The sequence below is a fragment of the Squalius cephalus genome (assembly GCF_949319135.1).
Source record: "Squalius cephalus genome assembly, chromosome: 1".
Taxonomy (NCBI): Eukaryota; Metazoa; Chordata; class Actinopteri; order Cypriniformes; family Leuciscidae; genus Squalius; species Squalius cephalus.
This window is the reverse complement of record NC_137122.1, coordinates 36,395,629-36,417,954: the sequence shown is the minus strand read 5'-3', so window position 1 is coordinate 36,417,954 and position 22,326 is coordinate 36,395,629. Positions and strand designations below refer to the sequence as shown.

The 22,326-nt window shown below is 38.6% G+C and overlaps 1 protein-coding gene across 1 annotated transcript in view; it reads left to right on the top strand.

Moving 5' to 3' along the window:
- cacng3b (calcium channel, voltage-dependent, gamma subunit 3b) overlaps window positions 1-21,165 on the top strand; it is a 33,911-nt gene extending 12,746 nt beyond the window's left edge. Inside the window, exons 2-4 of the mRNA XM_079891428.1 lie at window positions 9,978-10,061; window positions 17,546-17,686; window positions 18,464-21,165. Of these exons, the coding sequence (XP_079747554.1) occupies window positions 9,978-10,061; window positions 17,546-17,686; window positions 18,464-18,957 (719 nt within the window). The 3' untranslated portion in view covers window positions 18,958-21,165. The remainder of the gene's footprint in view (window positions 1-9,977; window positions 10,062-17,545; window positions 17,687-18,463) is intronic.
- The last annotated feature ends 1,161 nt before the right edge of the window (window positions 21,166-22,326 follow it).

The following is a 22,326-nucleotide window of genomic DNA, read 5'->3' as shown; positions in this document are numbered from 1 at the left end:
GATTTCAGGCCAGGTTTGGGTCTGTTTTTAACTATTTGAGTCAGGTTTAGTTTGTTTTTTTATGTTTTAGAAATAATTAAAGGAATAATTCACCCAATGACAAATGCATGTATGCAATGCAATGCAATGCATGTCATCATGTACTTACTGTCATGTCTTTCTAAACGTATGACTTTCTTTATTATGTGGAACACACACACACACACACACACACATACACACACACACACACACACACACATACACACACACACACACACACACACACACAGAGAGACGCAAACACACACACAAAAACATTTTGAAAAAATACAATGAAAGAGTGCCAGTATTGTTTTGGACCCAACTGAATTTCATTGAATGAACATTATATGAGTTGGAACATTTTTCAAAATACAGGTTAAAAATTATTTTTATTTTTTTTATTTTTTTGGGGTGAACAATAACTTAATGGTAAAAGTGAAAAGTCTGTCATTATTTACTTACCATGTCATTCCAAACCTGTATGATTTTTTGAGTAAATTCAGAATTGCAGCACAAGAATAAATTACATTTTAATATACATATTTAAATTTAAAACAGTACTTTTAAATTGCAATAACATTTCACAATATTTCTTTTCACAATATTGTTTTACCGCATTTTTTAATTAAATAAATGGTGAGCATTTCTGTAAATATATTTTTAACAGTTGTGTATATTATGAATGGGTGATTTCTTTGGCATAGCATTGTAGACAAATATAATTTTTTCTTCATTTATTTTAATTATCAAAGAAACAAATACTGATATGATATTATATGATATGATATGATTTTGTCTTGGAAATTGCATTGCTAATCCACTTCTGAAGGGGCACTTACTTTGAATGGGCATGACACTTCTGGAAGGAAAGGAAGAGATATTGTCCTGGAGTGATGTAAACCTGAACACCTCAGTATCACTCACAGTCCCTGAGAGGCATTCAAGAGCCCCTGTGGTTCTAGAGAAAGTGGCTGCCTGTATCAGCTGCTGCACAACCCCTCTACCCGTCTTCTGAAGTGTGCTGTCGTTTGAAAAGACTCAATTTAATGGAAAAGACCAAAGCAGAAGTAGCGGACTTAAATAAACAATAATAGTTATTGGGCCCTGCTGAGACAACAGTAATAAGCAGCTAACTGCAGCCGAGTGTGCGGGCGAGCGGGGCAATCGACGCCACAAGTGGAAGAAGATTACCTCTTGTACAGTCTTTCAGTCCCATCCCAGTTGTCTTAGACAGGCCACATTGCACATTTATTACCCCATTCTCCAAGAACATGATTTAACATGGACGCCCCATGTCTTCGCTTATCTCAGAGCTCAAATAAAGCGTTCCTTGCCTTGTCGTGTTTAGTTGAATTAGCGGGCTTGTAAGTGAGCTTCTCGTGTTGGTAGGAATATTATTGTGCAAAGATATTGTGCCCTGTGGAGGGTCATTAAAACCATGCCTAATAAATGTGGATGACTCACCGTGTCAAAACCATTAGGCCAATCAGTCTGTCTGCAAGCTGGGCCTTAATTTTCAGACCCTACCTGCAAAATTAAATGCACACAGGTCATTAAAAGCAGCAGAAAGAAGCAGTGCTGTCTCTGGAGCAGTGATTACAGTCACTCTCTGACTGGCACAAGCCATCGCTAGCTCAATAATCCAGATCTTCATTTAAATGATTTCCAATTGAAATCCCAAAGTTGATCTTTCATTCTGTGCCTATTTTCAGTGGTTGTGAATTTAATTTGATGTGTGTAGTGTGTACTGAATGTGGTGCAGAAAAAAATCAAAAACATCAAAAACAACAATTAGAGAGCAGGGTAGACCATGACAGTGAATGTGATTTCACCACGTACAACATGTTCCTGGATCAACACCTTTGTTGATCCTGGAACAACATTCCAATCAACCAATCAGATTTGAGGGAAAGTTAACAGTTTATGTCAACTTTAGGCTTATAACCAAGGTTAGGTGCTTCTACACCAGTGCTATTCACCTATCATTTCCCTCTGATTTGAAGGGTAACTCATAGGGAATATTGTTCCAGGATCAACAAAATATGTTGATCCAGGAACATGTCTTACTTGGCACCGTGACCAGTATATATGCCACAGCAATCAATATACAACCAATATATATGACATTTTAAAGATGGTAAATAACAATTGGTGCAATTAATTGTATATTTATTTTATGTAATATAATATTTTATGAATCATATGGGGGGAAAATGTGGCAGGATAAATGCTCAAGAGCTAACAGCTGGATTTGCCAAAGTTTGCAAGACATTAAATGTTTATTAGCTATTCAAAGACTTGTTCGAATTATAGAAATGCGTATTTGCTGAATGGCAACGGTATATAAAAGAGAATTTGCCTTTCTACTACTATTAAACACTATAATCCTTCTCTATATAGCCTACCATTTACTTTATTTGGTTAACAGTTCTATCATATAATTTTTAATAAATATGGAGAATGGGAGCTACTGTGCATCTGCGTTCAGACACTGGCGTTCTTCTCAGTGAGTCAAAATAAAACTCTTCCGCTTCTGACACTTACTGACCAAACAGAAAAACTAAAACTAGCCAATGGTGATAATTGAAAAACAAACATATAGTATAAAAGTGTGGTCTGATTCCTGGAAAAGTGCTCTTATGTGTTTGTCTTTTTTAGTTAATCAAAAACGTAAAACCAAAAACTGTGTAACCAGTGTAGCCTGCTTCCCGAAACGAAGAACAAGGTGATTCTTAGTTAATAAGTCTGGTTAATGGTTTGAATCAGTCTGTTATTCACAATATTAACATAAAGCGCACAACATACAAATATTTAGTAAAGTAGTCTGTTTTAAATATAATATTTAAAATAACATTTAAAAATATATTCATATTGTAAAGTATTTAAATAAAGCATTATCTAAACGCATCTGCTGTCTTAGATATTTTTTTTTTTATTACTTTTTTATTGCTGCATTGCACTTCTATGCTGTCCTATAGCATTTGTTCAAAACTAGTTATTGTTTTGAAAACTTTCTTTACTGTTTACACTCGCAGAAATGGGCATTTTTTACAAATTTTTTGTGAATTTGTCTGTTCAAGCGCAAGAAGACGTGAAAGAGAGCTCAGTTCAGTAGCTTATTTGCACGCTGTCTGAGACACAGCTTTTTGGTTGTGTGCTTCGGATGCGTGTGCACAAAACTTTCCACACATTACGCTAATAACGAATTGAGTTCCCTTTCGCATCTTCTTGCACAATATTTAAGTTGGCAAGGCTTAAACTCTTGTGACGATGCAGCGCTGGCCTTTCAACTGTCCCGAGCTTTGGTCATATTTGTTTACGTTCATGATCTCACAACATTGCGATGTTAGAATTCATAAAAATATTACTGGCCAACTGGCGATTGACACAGTTTCATATACTCGCCATTGCCAATTTTTACAGGCATTTGGCGCATGGCGAGTGTTAATTTTAGGTCCTGCTGCCTACCGTTTGAGACAGCCTTATAGTGGCCATTCACACAAAATGTGAAAAAACATGAGACTCTTGAGCTGAACTTGAGTGCCACGTTTTTGCTAGACGCAAGTGCAGCGGTCAAACATGTCTATGTTTACATAGAAAAACAATGGAAAAGCAGCACAGTGTAATCCAAAAGTCCAATGTTCTGTTTGAATGGCACCTTAGTGTCCTAACTACGGTTGGGTTTGTACATATTTAACCCAAACATGGGTTGAAACAACCCAGCATTTTTAAAAGTGTATAATGCTTGAAATGCTGTCTAGGTAGGTAGCTCACTACAGCATTATACAGCTAAAATGTCTTATAAGAAAATTCTAATATTATTCGCATGTAGAACACACTAAAAAGAAAGGCTTTAAGATTGCCTCTAAAATCGTCACTGTATTTGGCCATCATATTCCAGAAACAGGATGAAATCTTGCTTGACAGGAAATTTTATGGAAATGCTGACTTCTGCTCAGTTGCTCTGTTCAGCACAAATGAAGTCTTTACACTTTGACTGTAAGTTCCCTTTAAGCTGAGGGTGAATGCATAGGCAAATTAAGCTGAGCATGTATTTCTCTGAAGTGTGACTAACCGTGTGTCAATCAGAGCGAGGCAGACTCGTATGCTATCAGAGGAGCTCCCAGTGGCAGAGCTCTTCACTGCGCCCACAGCCACCCACCCCTGGCCACACAGGACCAGCGGACGAGAGCGGCGATGCAGAGCAACACAAAAGCCCCTTTTCATTCCCCTTTCTCTTTTTCCTTTTATAAAAGTGTCGCTTTATCTGTTTAGAGGTGCGCTGAATGGGCCAGAGAGCTGCACTGGCTACACAATCCAAGAGGAGGAAGGGAAGAAGGGAGGGCTGGGTGGAAAATGTCTCCATCAGTTCCTTAATCTTTCTGGTCTCGTTCAACAAAGCTGTCACCTTTGAGGAGATCTCTGTTGAATTATTCAAACTGGAGGTGTGTCAGTGCGGCGACAGCCCCCAACCCACAGGACTCGCCGCTCTTTTCAACTTCTCTCCGATGCGGAGACCCAGAGGCTCGAATCAACACAACTGGATGAGTTGTTTTCTAATCCGCACAAGGGTAGCCTTTAATTGAAAACATGTCTCTGGTGATTTTACCTCAATATTGACTGTAAACTACTTGCTTTCCCCCTTCTCTCTCTCAATGTCTCTATTGAGCAGGAGCACTCCATTAGCTTAAAGTGTGAAACAGAGACTCAGATGTGACTAATTGTTTTAAGAGGGTCCATGGGTCCAAAAGGGTCAATGAGACCTCAAAGTAGTGATGAAGACAAATCTTTCCACCTGCAGACAACAACGCAGGGGGAAAGTTCATCTGTGTGTGTGTGTGTGTGTGTGTGTGTGTGTGTGTGTGTGTGTGTGTGTGTGTGTGTGTGTGTGTGTGTGTGTGTGTGCGTGCGTGTGTGTGTGTGCGTGCGTGTGTGTGTGTGTGTTATGGAAACAATGTTCGAATTTCCTAATCAGATTATTCTGAATCATTGCATTGTCAGCATAGAAACCAAATTAGGACTTTTAATTCCAATACAAAGGATTCCTTGCAGGCGTTTTTCCAGGGGACCCTTTCAGCTAATAGCATCAGTGTTCTTTTTATTTATTCACAGGCTGTTTGTAATGATAGTAAACACAGAGATAAAAGCTAATGAAATACTTCCTTGCTAATGCATTCACCCGTCCTCTCTGACAGGTCTGCAACTGAAGTTGTGACAAACACGCAGTCATTCTGCAGGTTTGTTATGTTTAATGGAGACAAAGAGTGGGGCTCTAAATCTGAGTGATTGTAGGTAAAAGCAGATGCTGGGTCTTATGATGCTTTTAGCGCCGCTGTAATCCATCGCAGCTCATTGGAGGATGGAGACGCCTGATTGTACTTCACACTACGCTAGACAGATAAGTGTGGACACAGGCAGTGGACATGTAATTTATTGAAATATGATATGAGATGACTGTCTTTCAGTTGACATTCCAATAGCCAGAGTGCTAGAAACTACTGTTTATATGTGTGTGTCTGCACCTAATTAATACAATTTTGGGGACACATTTGTACCCAGACGAGAGCTAAATCTGACAAAAACCTATTTTTGGTCATGTCCTCATTTGTAAAAACTATTTAAAAATAAAGTTTTTTATTTTATTTTAAATTTTAAACGTTTTTTTATTGTAAAAATTTGTTTAGGTTTTCTGTTCTGTTCTGTTAGGGTAAGGTTATAGTAGCTATTTGTAGTAGGCTAATTTCTTTTTTCTGCTGAGTAAAAAAATATATTTTGAAGAATATGAGTAACCAAACAGTTAATGGGCCCCATCATATTTTCAATGGGGCACATCAACTATTTTAAAGTTTCAGTCCACTGGAAGGATTTTACGATCGAGACAGCACTTAAAATGGCCGACTTCCTGATCAAACACTATCCATTTAGGCAGCTAAGTAAATGTGTAAGTGTGCATGTGTGTTTAGACAGGCTATTGTAAAATGGCTTTGAATGTGGCTCACCTAGACAGCTAAAACCATTTTGTCATGTAATGTTAAGGGGTCAATCTCACAAAGAAATGCCTGGATCATAGAAAATTAGTTGGATGGATGGATACTGAGAAACTGCCAGGGTTATGTTTAGTAATGTTTTGTTTCATTGTGTTGGTTGTTTTGGTTTAGTTTTTTCGCTGATCCTGTTTGCCTGTGTTCTCGTTCATTGTTAGTTTTCATGGTTCCTGATTAAGTTACGCACCTGTTTCTAGTTTTGTTAATTATCCAATTCTGTGTAAATAAGCCCTTAGTTTTCTCTGTTTAGTGTTTGTCGTCGTCAGTGTTAGATGTGTATTTGCCTTGGTTATTTCTCCTGCGTATTCTCATGATTTATTAAAAGAACTTTCAATTAATTCTGCTTCGTGCCTTGTAGTACTATAACGTGACAGAGCGACGAACCGAAAAAATGGATAAAGCAGCACCATTCATTGCTCTCGCTCATGAAGGACTTTCCTTGTTGAATTATTCTGCCCGGTTTTATGTGTTTTATTTTATACGATTTACTGGATGGGAGCAAACTATTATAACCAAATGGAGCTGCCAAAATTGGATGACCTAACATGGCAAGAAGCCATTCTTCGATGCCTGGAACATTTCTAACCATCGTTGATGTCTTTGCCCATAAGTCCAGAGCCCAGCCTGCTGCCTTTAATGTAATTCACAGATGAAACGCCAGAGCCAACCGCAGACGCAGAGCCCAAGCCTGCCACGATGCCATCGCCAGAGCGGACGCCTGAGCCTTTCATCGCCCCGAAGCCTAAGTCCAACGAAGAGTCTGACCAGTTGCATGAGCCGGCAACATCGTTCGCCCCTGTGGTCATGCTTGTAGAGTATTAGGGCATGGAGGGAAGCCCCACCCACACACCAGCCGCTGAGGGTGAGCTGCATCTGGCCTCTGTGAAATATTTTGTGGAATTGGAAGAGGTTATTCCCCAAAGTCTCACCACCCAGCTCCAATTATCCTGCATCTCCGCTGGTCCCGTCCAACTTCAAGTCTCCTGCGTCTCCGCTGGACCTGCCCGGCATTAAGTCTCCTGCGTCGCTGGTCCATCTCCCTTGTGATGGTCCCACCGAGCCTCCCTCTTCCCCCTCTTCTATGGAAGCCAGACAGTTCCTCAACCCTGCCTCCACTGGCTCCCTTCAGTTCCTTGGCTCCACCTCTGTTTGCTCCAGTCTGCTGCACAGATCTGTCTCTGGTGTTCTGGTCTCCAGCTCTGCCTTGGCAAGTGGATCTTCTGGCTCCTTCTTGGGCTGCCAAGCCCATATCTCCACCTCAGCCCGTTGACCAGTCGGCTCCACCTTGGCTTCTCCCTCCCTCAGCTTCACCTGGGACCATCATCCTTACAGCTCCACTGGGCTCCCTCGTCTATCCGGCTCTGCCTTGGTCAGTCGTCGCTCTGCCTGCGCCTTGACTCCGGGCCTTCAGCTGTGCTTCATCCCTCCACCCCTTCGGCTCCATCGGGCTCTGCCTTGGTCCTCGGTCCCACTGGCTGCACCTCAGTTCTCCCACACCCTGTCTCCACCTTGGCCGCTCATCATCTCAGCCGCTCTTCCTTGGCCTCCAGGACCTAAAGTGTCGCCTGCTCTCTGTGTCTTCTCGGCTCCGTCTGGGTCTCCAACTATCCTGGCTCCACCACTGGTGGTCGGAACTCTGGCTCCTCCCAACATCGGTTCCGCCATGGGCCTTCTTCCTGGTGTTGCTCCGGGTCATTATCTGGTTCCTCCCTCCATCATCTCCTCAATGGCTCCTTCCCTCATTCCCGTCTCCTTATTGGTGTTTCCCTCTGCCAGCTAGTTTTTATCTAGTTCTGTGCAAATAAGCCCTTTTTCATATAAGAGTTTTCTCTTTTCAGTGTTTTTCGTCGTCAGATGTGTATTTGCCTTGGTTATTTATCCTGCGTATTCTCCTGATTTATTAAAAATAACTTTGTATTCTTTCTGCTTCATGCCTTGTAGTACTGTAACGTGATAGAAATGGGGAGGTTTTTATATATTGTCATTTCATATATTTTATTTTTTATAATATATAGTATTGTATTAATGAATTTCTGGCAACATTAAAAAAAAAATACATTGTATAAAATAATATATACTGTTACCATTATATACAATTGCTCATATAGTGATACAAGGTTGTTTGTAACCTTGTATGTGTTTATAAAGTGCCATATAAAACCACTTTGTAATTATTCGTAATTCTTTAACATTGTACGTTGCAAGCTCTATGTGAAGACAATGACTGATCAATGATCATTTACGTGTTTTATACCACAATTTTCGATCTTATTAAAATTCAAATAATTTAATATCTGAGGACTCAAATCATGTTAAAGGCCTTCCCACTTAAAGCATAAATACGTCACCGTAGTCACAGTCACCATGACAATAACCATCCCTCTCTCAGAGCCCTTATCGCCTACTCTTTTTCTGTTCCCCCTCCATCTCTGTGTTATGAGCAGGCGATGTTTGTGCGCCTGTGTCTGTGTGTTCGAGGGAGTGAATAGAGCTGAATGGCTTTGAATGGCCAGTCTGTCAGGTCACCTGTAGACAGTGATGGTGGGAGAGGGCTGCGGGCTGAGCCAGAGGGCATTTCTGAAGGAGCCCGAGTGCCCTGATTCACTCTGAGTCATTGAAAGCCCTCACCATGCACCACAGAGACCTGTTCTGTCTCTTTAACAAACAAAATGGCTAAAAGCATTCCATTGACACACAAACACACATGCAGACCCATGGAAAATAAAAGCATGAAGTTGGTATATACAGATTCTTTGGGTGCTGCATGTTCGATATTAATTCAGAGTCGTACACACATGTTCTTATTCAAAATGGTATATATGGGTTTTTCAGTGGCTGATTAGTTTGTGGTCTGAGATGCCAATGCCATTTTAATAGTTTTAAAAAATACCTAACATTTGGTTGTTCCAGCTGATACTTTTGCACTTTTTTGGTATTTTCAGGTTCAATAAAATTGTATATTTGAGATATTTTTATATATTTTATTTATGAATTATTGTTTATTCATTATATTAATATAATAAATATTCAATAGTTTTGTCATATGTCATTTTATGTATTTCCAAGTGAAAAGATTTTGGTGATAATGGTGATATTTGTAGACTAATAGAAATACACTCCTGACAGTTGATTATTTTGATTTATTTTATTATAGTGTGTTTTTGCTGTGATCAAATTGAGTCTACTTTCAGATGGGTTTTGATTCGGTCCAAGGAGCACATCAAAAGCATTTGAATGGAAAATAAGAGGTTTGTTTTATTTTAAATGATGTAAACCATTGGTGATCTCTGGAACCCCCCTGGAACTGGAACCTTTAATCTCAACATAAAATAGGTGTAAAATATTTTTGGTCAATTTTAACAGTACTGTGCATTGATATTAGCTACAGAGAAGTTGATGCATCAGTATTGCTTAAAATGGTAACATTTCAAACACAAACCGAGTGTTTGAGCTGTGTACTCCTCCTTTAATGCAGAGGAGAATGTGACAGCGTGTGTCAGAATGGTTTCCCCCTACATAGGGCACATGTATTTGGTACGATAAACCTCTTCATTAGCTGGTCACATGTTACGCCCGAGGGCAGAAACGTTATTTTTGTTCATTTGTCATCTTGAGCGCACAGCCGAGTGAATGGGTTGTGAGTGAATGCACAAGAAGGCATGCATACGTGCACATACACACACATATACATATAGCAAGCAGCTTATAGGACTGTGCTCATTGACCTGATAAATGCATAAGAAAATCCAGCAAAATAAACACACCAAGACACATTTACACAAAAAAATGGACTCCTGGGCTGTGTGTATTTGTATGCACTCCAACACATGCATGCAAAAAAAAATAGACTAATGGTATTTTACTCTCTCTCTCTCTCTCTCCTCTGCTCTCTGTTCTTCATGGCTGCAGGAACATTTCGAGGTGTCTGTAAGAAGATTGACCACTTTCCGGAGGATGCAGATTATGAGCAGGATGCAGCAGAGTATTTACTACGTAAGTCTGTCAAAACACCACACATCAGGGGCGTTTTCTCTGATGAGGCAAGACAACTCTTCAAAATAAATTAGATGAGAAAATAATCGACTACAAAACAAACAAATATTTCAAAATATGACCTCAAATACTGTGTAAATCACTATTTTTTTATGAAGTAACACTGTCCAACAGATAAACTGGGAGGCAACCTCTCTTTTAGCTATGTTTGGGTCTTACTGAGACCTTATTGTGACATAAATGTGAGGGCCAGGGAATGGTATAATACTGGCGATAAGTCATTTGAGGAGACGTAGTGCCTCCATGCCACTGTGATTGGCTGATTGTGTAGTGGGTGTGATAATGCCTACCTATCATGGCCCACAAATTGCTTTAATGGGTCGAAATGCTAGTAATTAATTACAAACAACTCACCCACTCTGACATCATCACTGTTGGTCCCGTCTGAATCAAAACAAACTAAAAATTACAAGCGTTCTTTGAGGTGCACCTTCATGCCTGACACCATTTTATGAGAAGGTCTCTATTAATAATAATAATAATAGTAATAATATTGATAATAGCTGAACAGTTAGATGTAAAAAAAAAAAAAAAAAAAAAAGATCCACAAAATATGATTGTTACTGTATTTTTGGAGTTATCCTTTTTTAAGTTATATATAAATGTGTAAATGTTATTTATAATAAACTATTCATGTTGGTATTATTGAAAAGTGTCAATGTACACTATTCAAATGTTTGGGGTTAGTGATTTTATTTCATTTTTAATTAATACTTGAATTAAAAAATGATGCATTAAATTGACGGTAAAGACATTTATAATGCTACCAAATATTTTTATTTTAAATAAATGCTGTTCTTTTGAAATCAGAGAATCTTGAAAAACAAGATAATAAAATGTATAATAATAAATGTTTCTTACATCAAATCATCACATTAGAATGATTTCTGAAGGATCAAGTGACACTGAAGACTGCTGAAAATTAATAAATTACATTTTAAAATATATTACAATAGAAAATAGTTATTTCACAATATTACTGTTGTTTTGACCGAATAAATGCAGTCTTAGTGAGCATAAGAGACTTCTTTCAAAAACATTAAAAAATCTTTCTGACCACAAATATTGAATGATATAATATTGTAGCATATAGCAATATTGTAGTATTGGTTGTGCACTGAATAAATGGTGTTCTCATAAACCATTTAAAAGTCAAATGACATATGAATTTATACTTGAATAAAAACTCCAACCCAGAGAGAGAACTTTCAGAAGTCCACGAACACACATCTTATTCACACATCTTACTGTCTCACAATCACCCAGACTGATCATGTGCATAGAGAAGGGTCATATTGGTGAGATGGATTTTTCTTGTTTAGTCCTGCTAGGTTTCTTCAGTTTTTGCAATGACCTCCACACTTTTTACCATTGTATAGATTAGGTGCAGCATGTCTTGAAATTGCTTGGTGACTGAAGCCGAACAAAGTAGATGCACGCATTCAAGCATGTCATGGTTTATGCTTAGTGATAAATCATGCTTACCCAAAGCCTTTACACTGTCATGGTCATTTGGTTGTACTATTTAAGTGACATCTTCTTTAACTGGCTCCCCATGTAAATTCGTACATATTCTTGGAATATGTTTGTTCTCTCAGTTGTGTGTTTTTGCTTGCGTGTTTTAATGCATATGTCAATAACATAATTTATGATGAGGCGCCCAGCAGATTCCTGTGATTATGAATCTCTGCTGCAGTGCATACAGTGACACATTAAAAGGATAGTTCACCCAAAAATTAAAAATCTTTCAATATTTACTCACCCTCATGTTGTTCCAAACCTGAATTCTGGATTTTTCCTGTGAAACACAGACGTAAAACATTTACGTTACATTTAGTAAAACAAGAATCGTTACGCATGAATGAACATTACTGAGAAAACTATTGCTACCTTGATGGCGCAGCATCAAACGGGACAAGTCTTTTATTTAACTTTTATTTGTTTTAAAATGAATTATTTTCATGTGTTCCCCACCATCTAACCACATTTATTTATTTTATTTTATGTCTGTTTTTTTAATAAAATTGCAGGGGGAAAAAAATTGTGAAATTACCAGTGGTTTTCTCAGTTACGTTCATTCATCAAAAGCAGGCAAATCAATAGGATGTAATTTAAATAAATATGTGGGGAGAGGGAATACTCACAGTGCTGCTAATGACCCATAAATACACCCTGGACATCTATAATTAGACCTTTTACATTAACAGGCATTTAGAGGTGCAATTATAAATTATAATGTTATTTGCATAATAATGATTTAATGATAATGATATATTTTTTAAATTATATACACTTTTGACAAGTATACCAGTCAAGTGGGGGCAAGTGATAACCATCCTTGCAATTATAGGGGTTATGCATTCTAATGAAATGTGCCATGTACTAGTACCATATAAGCCTCCTATATGTTAGTAGAATGTAGTCACGTTCCTCTCATACTTTCTAGTCACAATGAAACGGAAGTAGCGACAGTCAGATCTTTTCTTCCATATCATGATGTACAGATTATCGAAAAAGAAGAAATGTAGGGTGGGGACTTGGATCTATGCATCAGTTGTTGTTTGGATTTTGAGATGTGGGCTTTGCACTCAAAAATGAAGGTGAGCTTGCAGTTGATTGTTGAGGGGCATGGTTTAGGGTGACTAAGGGTGTTTGCACATATGAACCAAACCTAGGTCAGTTAAACTGAATCAGAATTTAAAGGGGGACTCAATTGAACCTCAAAAGAGAGGTGGTCTGAGTATGGTTCATTTGTGGGTCCTGTGTGGGTCCATTTGTGGGTTCGTGTGTGTGTGTGTGTGTGTGTGTGTGTGTGTGTGTGTGTGTGTGTTTATATACAGTATATGTAAGTGTATATACTGAGATACGCGTGCACACACACACACAGAGACATATATTATATATACTGTATATATATATATATATATATTATATATATACAGGTGCTGGTCATATAATTAGAATATCATCAAAAAGTTGATTTATTTCAGTAATTCCGTTAAAAAAGTGAAACTTGTATATTATATAGACTCATTGCATGCAAAGTAAGATATTTCAAGCCTTTATTTGTTATAATTTTGATGATTATGGCTTACAGCTTGTGAAAACCACAAAATCAAAATCTCAGAAAATTAGAATATTACATGAAATCACACAGTAATTACACAGTAATCCCATGGTCATTGAACCAGGTTTTGGTTCTTTTGGCAGTGTGGGCAGGTGCAAATCCTGCTGGAGAATGAAGGAAGCATGAAGTGCTCTGAAAATGTCCTGGTCGACGCCTGCGTTGACTCTGGATTTAATAAAGCACAGTGGACCAAAGTCCTCTTTTCTGATGAGAGCAAATTTTGCATCTCATTTGGAAACCAAGGTCCCAGAGTCTGGAGGAAGAATGGAGAGGCACACAATCCAAGATGCTTGAAGTCCAGTGTGAAGTTTCCAAAGTCTGTGTTGGTTTGGGGAGCCATGTCATCGGCTGGTGTTGGTCCACTGTGCTGTCCACTCAACACAGCCGTCTACCAGGACATTTCCAGAGCACTTCATGCTTCCTTCAGCAGACTAGCTTTATGGAGATGCTGACTTCATTTTCCAGCAGGATTTGCACCTGCCCACACTGCCAAAAGAACCAAAACCTGGTTCAATGACCATAGGATTACTGTGTAATTACTGTGTGATTTCATGTAATATTCTAATTTTCTGTGATTTTGATTTTGTGGTTTTCACAAGCTGTAAGCCATAATCATCAAAATTATAACAAATAAAGGCTTGAAATATCTCACTTTGCATGTAATGAGTCTATATAATATACAAGTTTCACTTTTTGAATGGAATAACTGAAATAAATCAACTTTTTGATGATATTCTAATTATATGACCAGCACCTGTATGTATATATATATATATATATATATATGAAGAGTTCAGATGCAAAAGCCTCTAAGTGCCATCTGAAATTTTCCTCTAGAATGATCATTTTTATAAAGCTTGTATATTTAATTTAAGTAATTTCACTTAAATGACAATTAATGGGTAATTTGCATTGCCATTTAAGTGAAATTATTGAACTTAAATATACAAGCTTGATAAAAATGATCATTCTAGAAGAAAATTTCAGATGGAACTTAGAGGCTTTTGCATCTGAACTCTTCATATATATATATATATATATATGTGTGTTAACACACAATTTTATGTTTATGCAATTAATCGTGATTAATCGATTTGAAATTATATGGTCAAAAAAGAAAATAAAAATATACACAGATGAATCATTCACAATAAATTCTATAACATGCATTTTTCCTTCTGACAGCAACGATGTGCTGTTGTTGCATGTAGAGAGTGAAAATTCTTCAAAATAAAATTCTTCTTTGTGTTCTGTGCGACGAAAAATACAAGCATATGAGTTTGGAATGGCAAGAGAGTGAGTAAATAATGGCAGCAATGTAATTTTTCATTTTTGGGTGAACTGTTCCTTTAATAACGAGTCCAACAGCAGCCTTCCACACTGGAGATTTATGGCGAGACTGATGTGATGTGAGATCTTACTGCATGTAAACAACAAACCACAGCCAATAACTATTTACACTAGACGTCTTAGACTGAAGTTTCACTGGAGATGAGTCTAGCGTGATCAGTGTCGGCATGACTGTTTGTGCAGACCAAAAATACAGACATCCTACCCAGACTTTAAAGGCATGATAGAGAGAAAACAGGAGACCAGAGGCATAGTTTAAAGCTTTGCTTTACAGCTCCTTTCGCTGCTCTGTTTATCCTGCTATTGGTATGTCATTCACAGTAAACAATGCAGTGAAATACATTCATGAGCACTATAAATATACATTTGTGAGCAAAATGTGGAGCTGATTATGAAGGAAATGCAGTCAAAATGGTTCATTTCTCTGCCTCTGATTCCCTCGATCTTTATCTGTCTCTCTCATAGTGTACTTTAGTTACCCTTGAGATGACTGTCTCTCCCTATGAGCATTGTTCTAATTTCTCTGTTATTCATTTGAAGCAGAGGGCCGTGTCCTCTGGCCTAACATGCTCTGCATGCGGGTTCAGATGGGCATTTCACATTCTGCCCTGCACATCTTTGTGTACAAAATGCCCACCGCACAGACTTCAGGGGATTTGCTAGGCTGATAACCTCGGCTTGTTAGCCAGAGAGGCCCATCCATCCAGTTTTCAAACTGGAAGTCTCAGCCAAGCACAAATAAATGTTTAAGTCATCCCACAGAGGTATTGCCCTACGTAGATCTTACCTGTCAGCGAGGCGATGGACCCATCAAGGACGCAGATGTCATCCCTTTTGTTGCATGCTAATGCTCTGTACAATCCTCTTCAATAAATATCTCCCGTTTCCAGCTGTAATTAAGCACAGCTCGGCCACTGATCCATTTTTCAAGGATGGCAGGAAAATTGGATGATGGAGGAGTATTTTGTCTTCCCCTGGGCACCAATATATTAATGAGGTGTGCCATGGGAGACTGCTGATCCACTGAGGAAAGAGAGAAATGAAGAAGAGGGAAGGAGAGTGACATTTGTTATAGAAAGACAATGAAACCATACTGCAGTTGCCTTCATAAACAACTGACCCCATTTGATCATCAATGAATGCACATCTGTTTAATGCTCAAACAACTTTTAAAGTCATGTATTCTTTTATCATAGACTAAATGGCAAAAGTAAAAGATTTTTGCTCGTTACTCCACTTTTCAGAATTCATCATTTAGGAATTGGCTTCCTTTAACTGAAAAGACCATACATGATATTGAATTGAAATTTCAATTGGAGTGATAGGAAAAGGAATAAGTGAACTGCAGTTCAAAGAAATTCAACACAGTCACACAGAGGGACTTCAGTGGTTTTGCAAGAAAACATAATTATGTCATTAATTTGGACTTATTCTCTCTCTTTTGGCTGCTCCCATTAGGGGTCGCCACAGCAGATCATCCACATGTTTATTTGTTTTACAATGGATTCCCTTCCTAATAATTTTGACTTGTTATACCTATTTATTCCCTGATTTATTTTAATGTATTTATCTATTAAAACGGTCAAAGCATTTAAGAGCCATTAAAACAAATAGTAATTTTGGCATATAGCGCCGTAAAATGTCCACCACATTGTTTCAGATATCTTTATAAAAAATAAGTATATCCAAATTATTATTTTTTTTTAATATTTTTTTTAAATGTATAAGTGCTTTTGTCACATTCTGTCAGCTTCCTTCATGCATGCAAGTCTGACTGTGTAACACTTCTTTACAGCGCATACAAACTTTAGGTTTTTGCATGAATGGTTCATTGATTTGCATTGTTTTTATAAAGAGTGGATTTACATAGCTATCAGTGTTTCGTTGTAAATATAAACATCAATGTCAATTATTACATGTATGCAGTAAAGGATAATGTAAAAGCTAATTTCAGAAAAAGCTGAACAAATGCATTTTCCTATCACATTCACTGGTTATTTCATCTGTAGACATGATTGCCCCTCTTGTTCCAAAATATTTATTTCTTAGAGGATAAGCGCTCAGAAGGGCAAATGCTGCAGTGCTGCGGTATGCATAGCAATAGAGTACTGATAAGGGCAGTCAACTAGGCTATTGACATTGATCCTGACACTCTCAGACGCCCCTCCTTTAGCTTTTATCCTGTTTCTGAAGAGGCTGATCAAGCTTGATCTGAGGCAGAGTAAAGGAGCGAGGAGTTCAGCTAGTCTGAGAAGCCCCATGTGTGCTGCATTTTCTGATACAGAACTGTCCGCAAATAATTGGATGGAAGTATGAGGCATTTTGGACAGATGCTGTGTGTTGCAGTGCTCAAATCTGCGACGACTTAACTGAACACAGACATTCTTTTGGCAGAGCACCATCAGATGGCTCACTCGGGATGGAACCTTCAAATGCTTGGTTATTAGACCAAATACCTCTGTATTGCTTTTTAATTCTCTTAACATCTATGAGAGAAGAGCAGAGGAGACAGTCTGATTTATACCATAAATCTAAAACATACCAACCTATGTGTATCATAAAATAAGTAATTATGTCAGTAAATCTTATAGGGATAGCTCACCAAAAATGTCATGATCTTTTCACCTTCATGTTGTTTGAAATGTTTGATTTTTCAGTGGAACTCTAAAGGAGTTATTTAGCCGAATGTCTAGGTTGCTTTTTTCCATACAGCAAAATTAAGTACTTTTTAGCGCTTTATTCAAAATACTTATTATTATCTAATAAAAATGTTAAAGAAACAAAATTTTAAGCAAATTGAGTGGCATCCTTCTGCTGAATATAAAATATAGTTCCTGACATGTGAACTGTATTGTAAAAGTGTGATCACAAAAATATTGTGAGTCTCCCAGTCTGTACTTTTTACAGTGACACTAATTTGGTTGGGTTTGCTTGTATCATCCCTCAGGAGCGGTGAGAGCGTCCAGCATCTTCCCCATCATGAGCGTTGGGCTTCTGTTCATGGGAGGTTTGTGTGTGGCTGCCAGTGAGTTTTACAGGAGCAGACACAATGTCATCCTCAGTGCTGGAATCTTCTTTGTCTCTGCTGGTAAGAGATTAAACCCACGGCATCAGTGCGAGCGCTCTCAGCCTGTTTATAGTTTTAGCTTTAGCATATTTCACTCTTACCACAGTCAATTGTCCAATCCAGGGCTTCCCCACATTATAGAAAGTATCGTTGGGTTCCGAATACAGCATGTTGAAAATAGATTAGTTCACAGACAGGTTAGGATGTCGTTCTCCCCATAGACTCTGCAGATCCGTGTTGACTTCCCAGATTAACTCTGATTATTGACAAAGGAAATGGATGGGCCGGCTAGAGCAGTGTAAACAAACAGCAGGCCAGCATATTGACCCACTGCTGTAGTTCTGGCCTGGAATGGGGTGGCAGACGGGGATCCTCAAACAGAACTGCATGTTGGTCAAATATTTAGAGAAGGCCCCATTAGGACCTCATGAGCACACAAATGAGCCCAACTCCCTCCGCTAGAACTGAATTATGATGAATCAATCCTCATGATTGCAGCGAACGCACTGCCGATGACTGAGCGTTGCTTTGCACACAACAATGTGCTTCAAATCGCCTCATCCTATTGGCTATGATCTAAATATTCAACTGCAAACTGGTAATTATTTATCCTTCAATGTGATGGCGATGATAAAAAGCTAATTAAAATGTTTCAATTGTTCTTTTTTTTTTCTTTGTTCCGCATGGCTGATAAGCGATGCATTCTTGTGTAATGATACGGAATGATGAGCCACAGCTGCGTGCTGAGCCATAACTTTCTCTCTCTCGCCCTCTCCTCTGCTTTTACTCTTCACGCAGGCCTAAGTAACATCATCGGCATTATCGTGTACATATCTGCCAATTCAGGTGACCCGGGCCAGAGCGACTCGAAGAAGAGCTACTCGTACGGCTGGTCTTTCTACTTCGGCGCCCTGTCCTTCATAATGGCCGAGATGGTGGGCGTGCTCGCCGTGCACATGTTCATCGAGAAACACCGGAAGCTGCGTGCCAAGTCCCGCACCGAGCTGATCAAAAAATCGGCCTTCAGTCGCATCCCCAGCTACCGCTACCGTTTCCGCCGGCGTTCCAGCTGCCGCTCCAGTGAGCCCGCCTCTCGTGACGCTTCGCCCATGGGCAAGAGCGGGTACACGGGCCCCGCTGCGGCAGACATCTCCATGTACACCCTGTCCAGGGATCCCTCCAAGGCGGCAATGGGTGCCTTGCTCAACTCCGAGAGGGAGTTTTTGCAGGCTCACAACTCCAACGCTAAGGACTTCAAAGATGCTGCCAACAGGAGGACCACTCCAGTCTGAGAGAGTATAAGCACAGAGGAAGTGCCATGGCCAAGACGTTACAACCACAGACTTGAGCTGGACCCCAGCAGGAAGAAGAATTCACTCGAGGCCTGCAGGGCTATAACCCTCTTTCTATAACAGTATATATAATATAGATGGTAATTGTTAGATCATTGGTGCTTCCTTTTAATCCTCATTTTTCAGTCACTGTTTCTGTTGTTTCTCCTGAGTCACACATCCCTTCCCCTAAGGGCTACTCGAGTAGAATGCTAGTCCTCTCCTTAGTGTCATTCATTTTGGAATTGAAGTTCCTAAAGTGCACAAAGGTAGCCCAGCGAAACTGTGACGCCCTCTGAGGGGAGGATTGTTCCGCTTCTGACTGATGAACCGAAAGGCTGTCCCGATACTCGCCTTATGCACAGCTCAGTAGCCCATAGCTGTGAGTGCCGCCTCACAATCACAAGATTGTATACAATTGTTGGTTTCTCTCCCGGGTCGTAACTTGAGCCCACAACTAGTGCCACTGTCTAATGCTGATCACCCCCACTCATCCCACCTACAGTACACACTGCCCACGGGCTACTTGGCCGGGCTCTGCATGCCATTCACGCAGTTATTTTATTTTTTTACGTTTACTCCCAATATTTCCATTTCAAACACCCCAGATTCCCCTGCATAAACTTTTATAACAGGGTTAAAGTGCGTGTTATTAAATATGATATTTTAGCCCACCAAAGTTTTTTGGTATTACATTGTTTTCATTGAGATTTAAAAAATAATAATAATATATAGCGAAAGGTTTTCTGTGAGATTTCCTTGATAACAGGTTTATTGGAGGCCCTTGTGCTTATTAATATGGATATTGTGGTCATTATTGCTGTAGAGTTTTCTTCATCTGTTAGCGAAAGAAAAGCAGTTGGCTGCCAAATGTAGATTTCTTAATTGTGTATTGTTGAAATATTTTTAGAGAAAATATTGTTCACCAAAAGCTGGGCATCAAGAGTCAAAAGGACCTGCCCTATGTACTTGGATCCTTCACATATCATGAATAGACAAGCCTCTAAATGGGCTGATGGGATTTTCAGGTTCCAGTCCAAACAACAAACGCTATGCTTATGAACATGCAACACCTCTTTGAAAATATATACTGCTCATTCTATCTACATTAATGCTACATCAATGCTATACTGAACTTAACTACAAAATATAAATGTATACTGTACTTTAGTTGCTTAGTTAATGTTATCAATATCATACTGATTAATATTAAACTCCAAGGGCTTTTGGTTTTCAAACAACAAGCATACAAGGGCTTTAAAGAAGTTTAGCGAACAGAGAAAACAACAAATCTGCCCTTAAAATTGTTAAATTGAAAGAAAAACACATTCAGACGTGATGATATAATGTATACTATAAGTTTTCCTTTGCATTGGTCACAATTATTAATCCATGTGTCAGTTAGGTAGAAATGGAAGTAGATCTTGAAACATCTATAACAATGTAGTTTTTCCAGAAATTCACCTCATTTCAGAACCCCCAAAAGCTGACGTGCATGTACTTTAGCTTTCAGATTCATGCAAGCCAGTCGCTCATCTCCAGTTTTATTTCATTCAGCTTACTGAAGTCATGCTAAAGATCTGCCGCCTCACTGGAAATATTACTGTAAATGTTGCCTTTTGTTTGGATCCACTTTATGTTGTGAAATCGTGCTGTTCTGGGTCCAAAACTAAGTGTTTCATATTTGAAGGAGTCCACCAGAGTGCGTCCGGCACAGTTGAACAGTTTAACCCTTCAAGTCTCTCTCAGAGCACCTAGTGCCTGTCTCTTCTGCCTACTCCGAGCACCCATCGCTTTCGCTCGCTTGCTCCTTCATCTCCATCACAATATCGCATCAGCTCCTCTTTACCAGGACTGTTATTGCTCAGCCAATCACATCCATAGAGTCTTAGGCCCTGTCACTCACCACTTAGGCCTGCAACATTGTGTACGTGACCTCTCAATGAAAACAGCAGTCTCAGCTCGATACGTGCTGTAGAAAAAAAAGCACACCTTTTAAATACAGTAGTTTACATCAATAAAGATAATAGTCGGAGAGATATTTAAAGATTTAGAAAAATAAAGTCAGTTTCAAGAATGCCAACAATGCACTCTTTGTCTTCTTCACAAAACGTGTGCAAACTGACCGTCTTATTTGAAATAATGCACAAACAGGGTTTTGGTTCAGAATCAGGGATGGAAAAATATTAAAGTCAACATGAAATCAAAATCGACCCGATTTACTTTCTTAATTCACATTACAGGTACAATCGGTGCACATTATTCCAAATTAAGTAATATATATACATATATATGTATAATAAACATATATATACATTATATATATATATATATATATATATATATATATATATATATATATATATATATATATATATATATATATATAATAAAAATGTTTATTCATAAACTTTCATGAAAAGTCTAACTGGTTTTCCTTTTCGGCTAATGTCAGCAATAGGGCTCCATACTAATTACAATTGCACCTAACTACCCTTTTTTAGAATACCTTGTGTTGCAATAAAGTTATAATGAAAAATGACTCGCAGTTCAGTGAAGTAGTGAGTTCAAGGCTGTTTCGTGAATCTTTTCATTCAAATTAACTGGTTTATATGAATAATTTTCTCATGAATCAAACATCACAGCTCGTGCTGTGAATGAAACTTTGACGCAGACTCTAAGTCGCCTTTTCCACCTTTTCCATTGTGGAGTAATACAGGGGCTGTGTTCACATGTGTATACTGAATTTTCGGAGGTTTGTTTTGAGCTTCTAGTGTGTTGAACTGTGTATGCAGCTGACTGACCAGTTGTGAAACTGTGAGCATGAGGTTAGAATTTTCTCTACAATTTCTCTAAAACTGGCATTAATAAATAATTATGTAAATATTAATTTAGTTGATTAGCCCTAGAAAGCCTACTATGCTTTTCTTTCAAATGTATTTTTGGTCATTTGTTTTGTGTGGATATATTTGAAATGTAACAATCGTATGTGCATGTTGGAGAAAGTGGAAAGGTGGCTTATCAAGATAATATCTGACGAATCTGCATATGAACGCACATTAAGCTTTCCCGGCTGTCGGTTCGGCGATCGGTTGTCACTCTTTTTTTGCCGCATTTGAGACTATTTTAGTTGCAGTCTGGAGCCTTGAGGAATCACTTTTCATGGTATTTTTCAATAAACATCACAAATAAGTCATATTATGTAAAATTTCATGTTGACTTTAACACAATGAGGGTACACCCATTCAGTGCCCTATTATATACCCTATTAAACAATTGTATCCATGATGTTTAACTATTAGCCTATCTATTTACATTTATTGAGAGGTC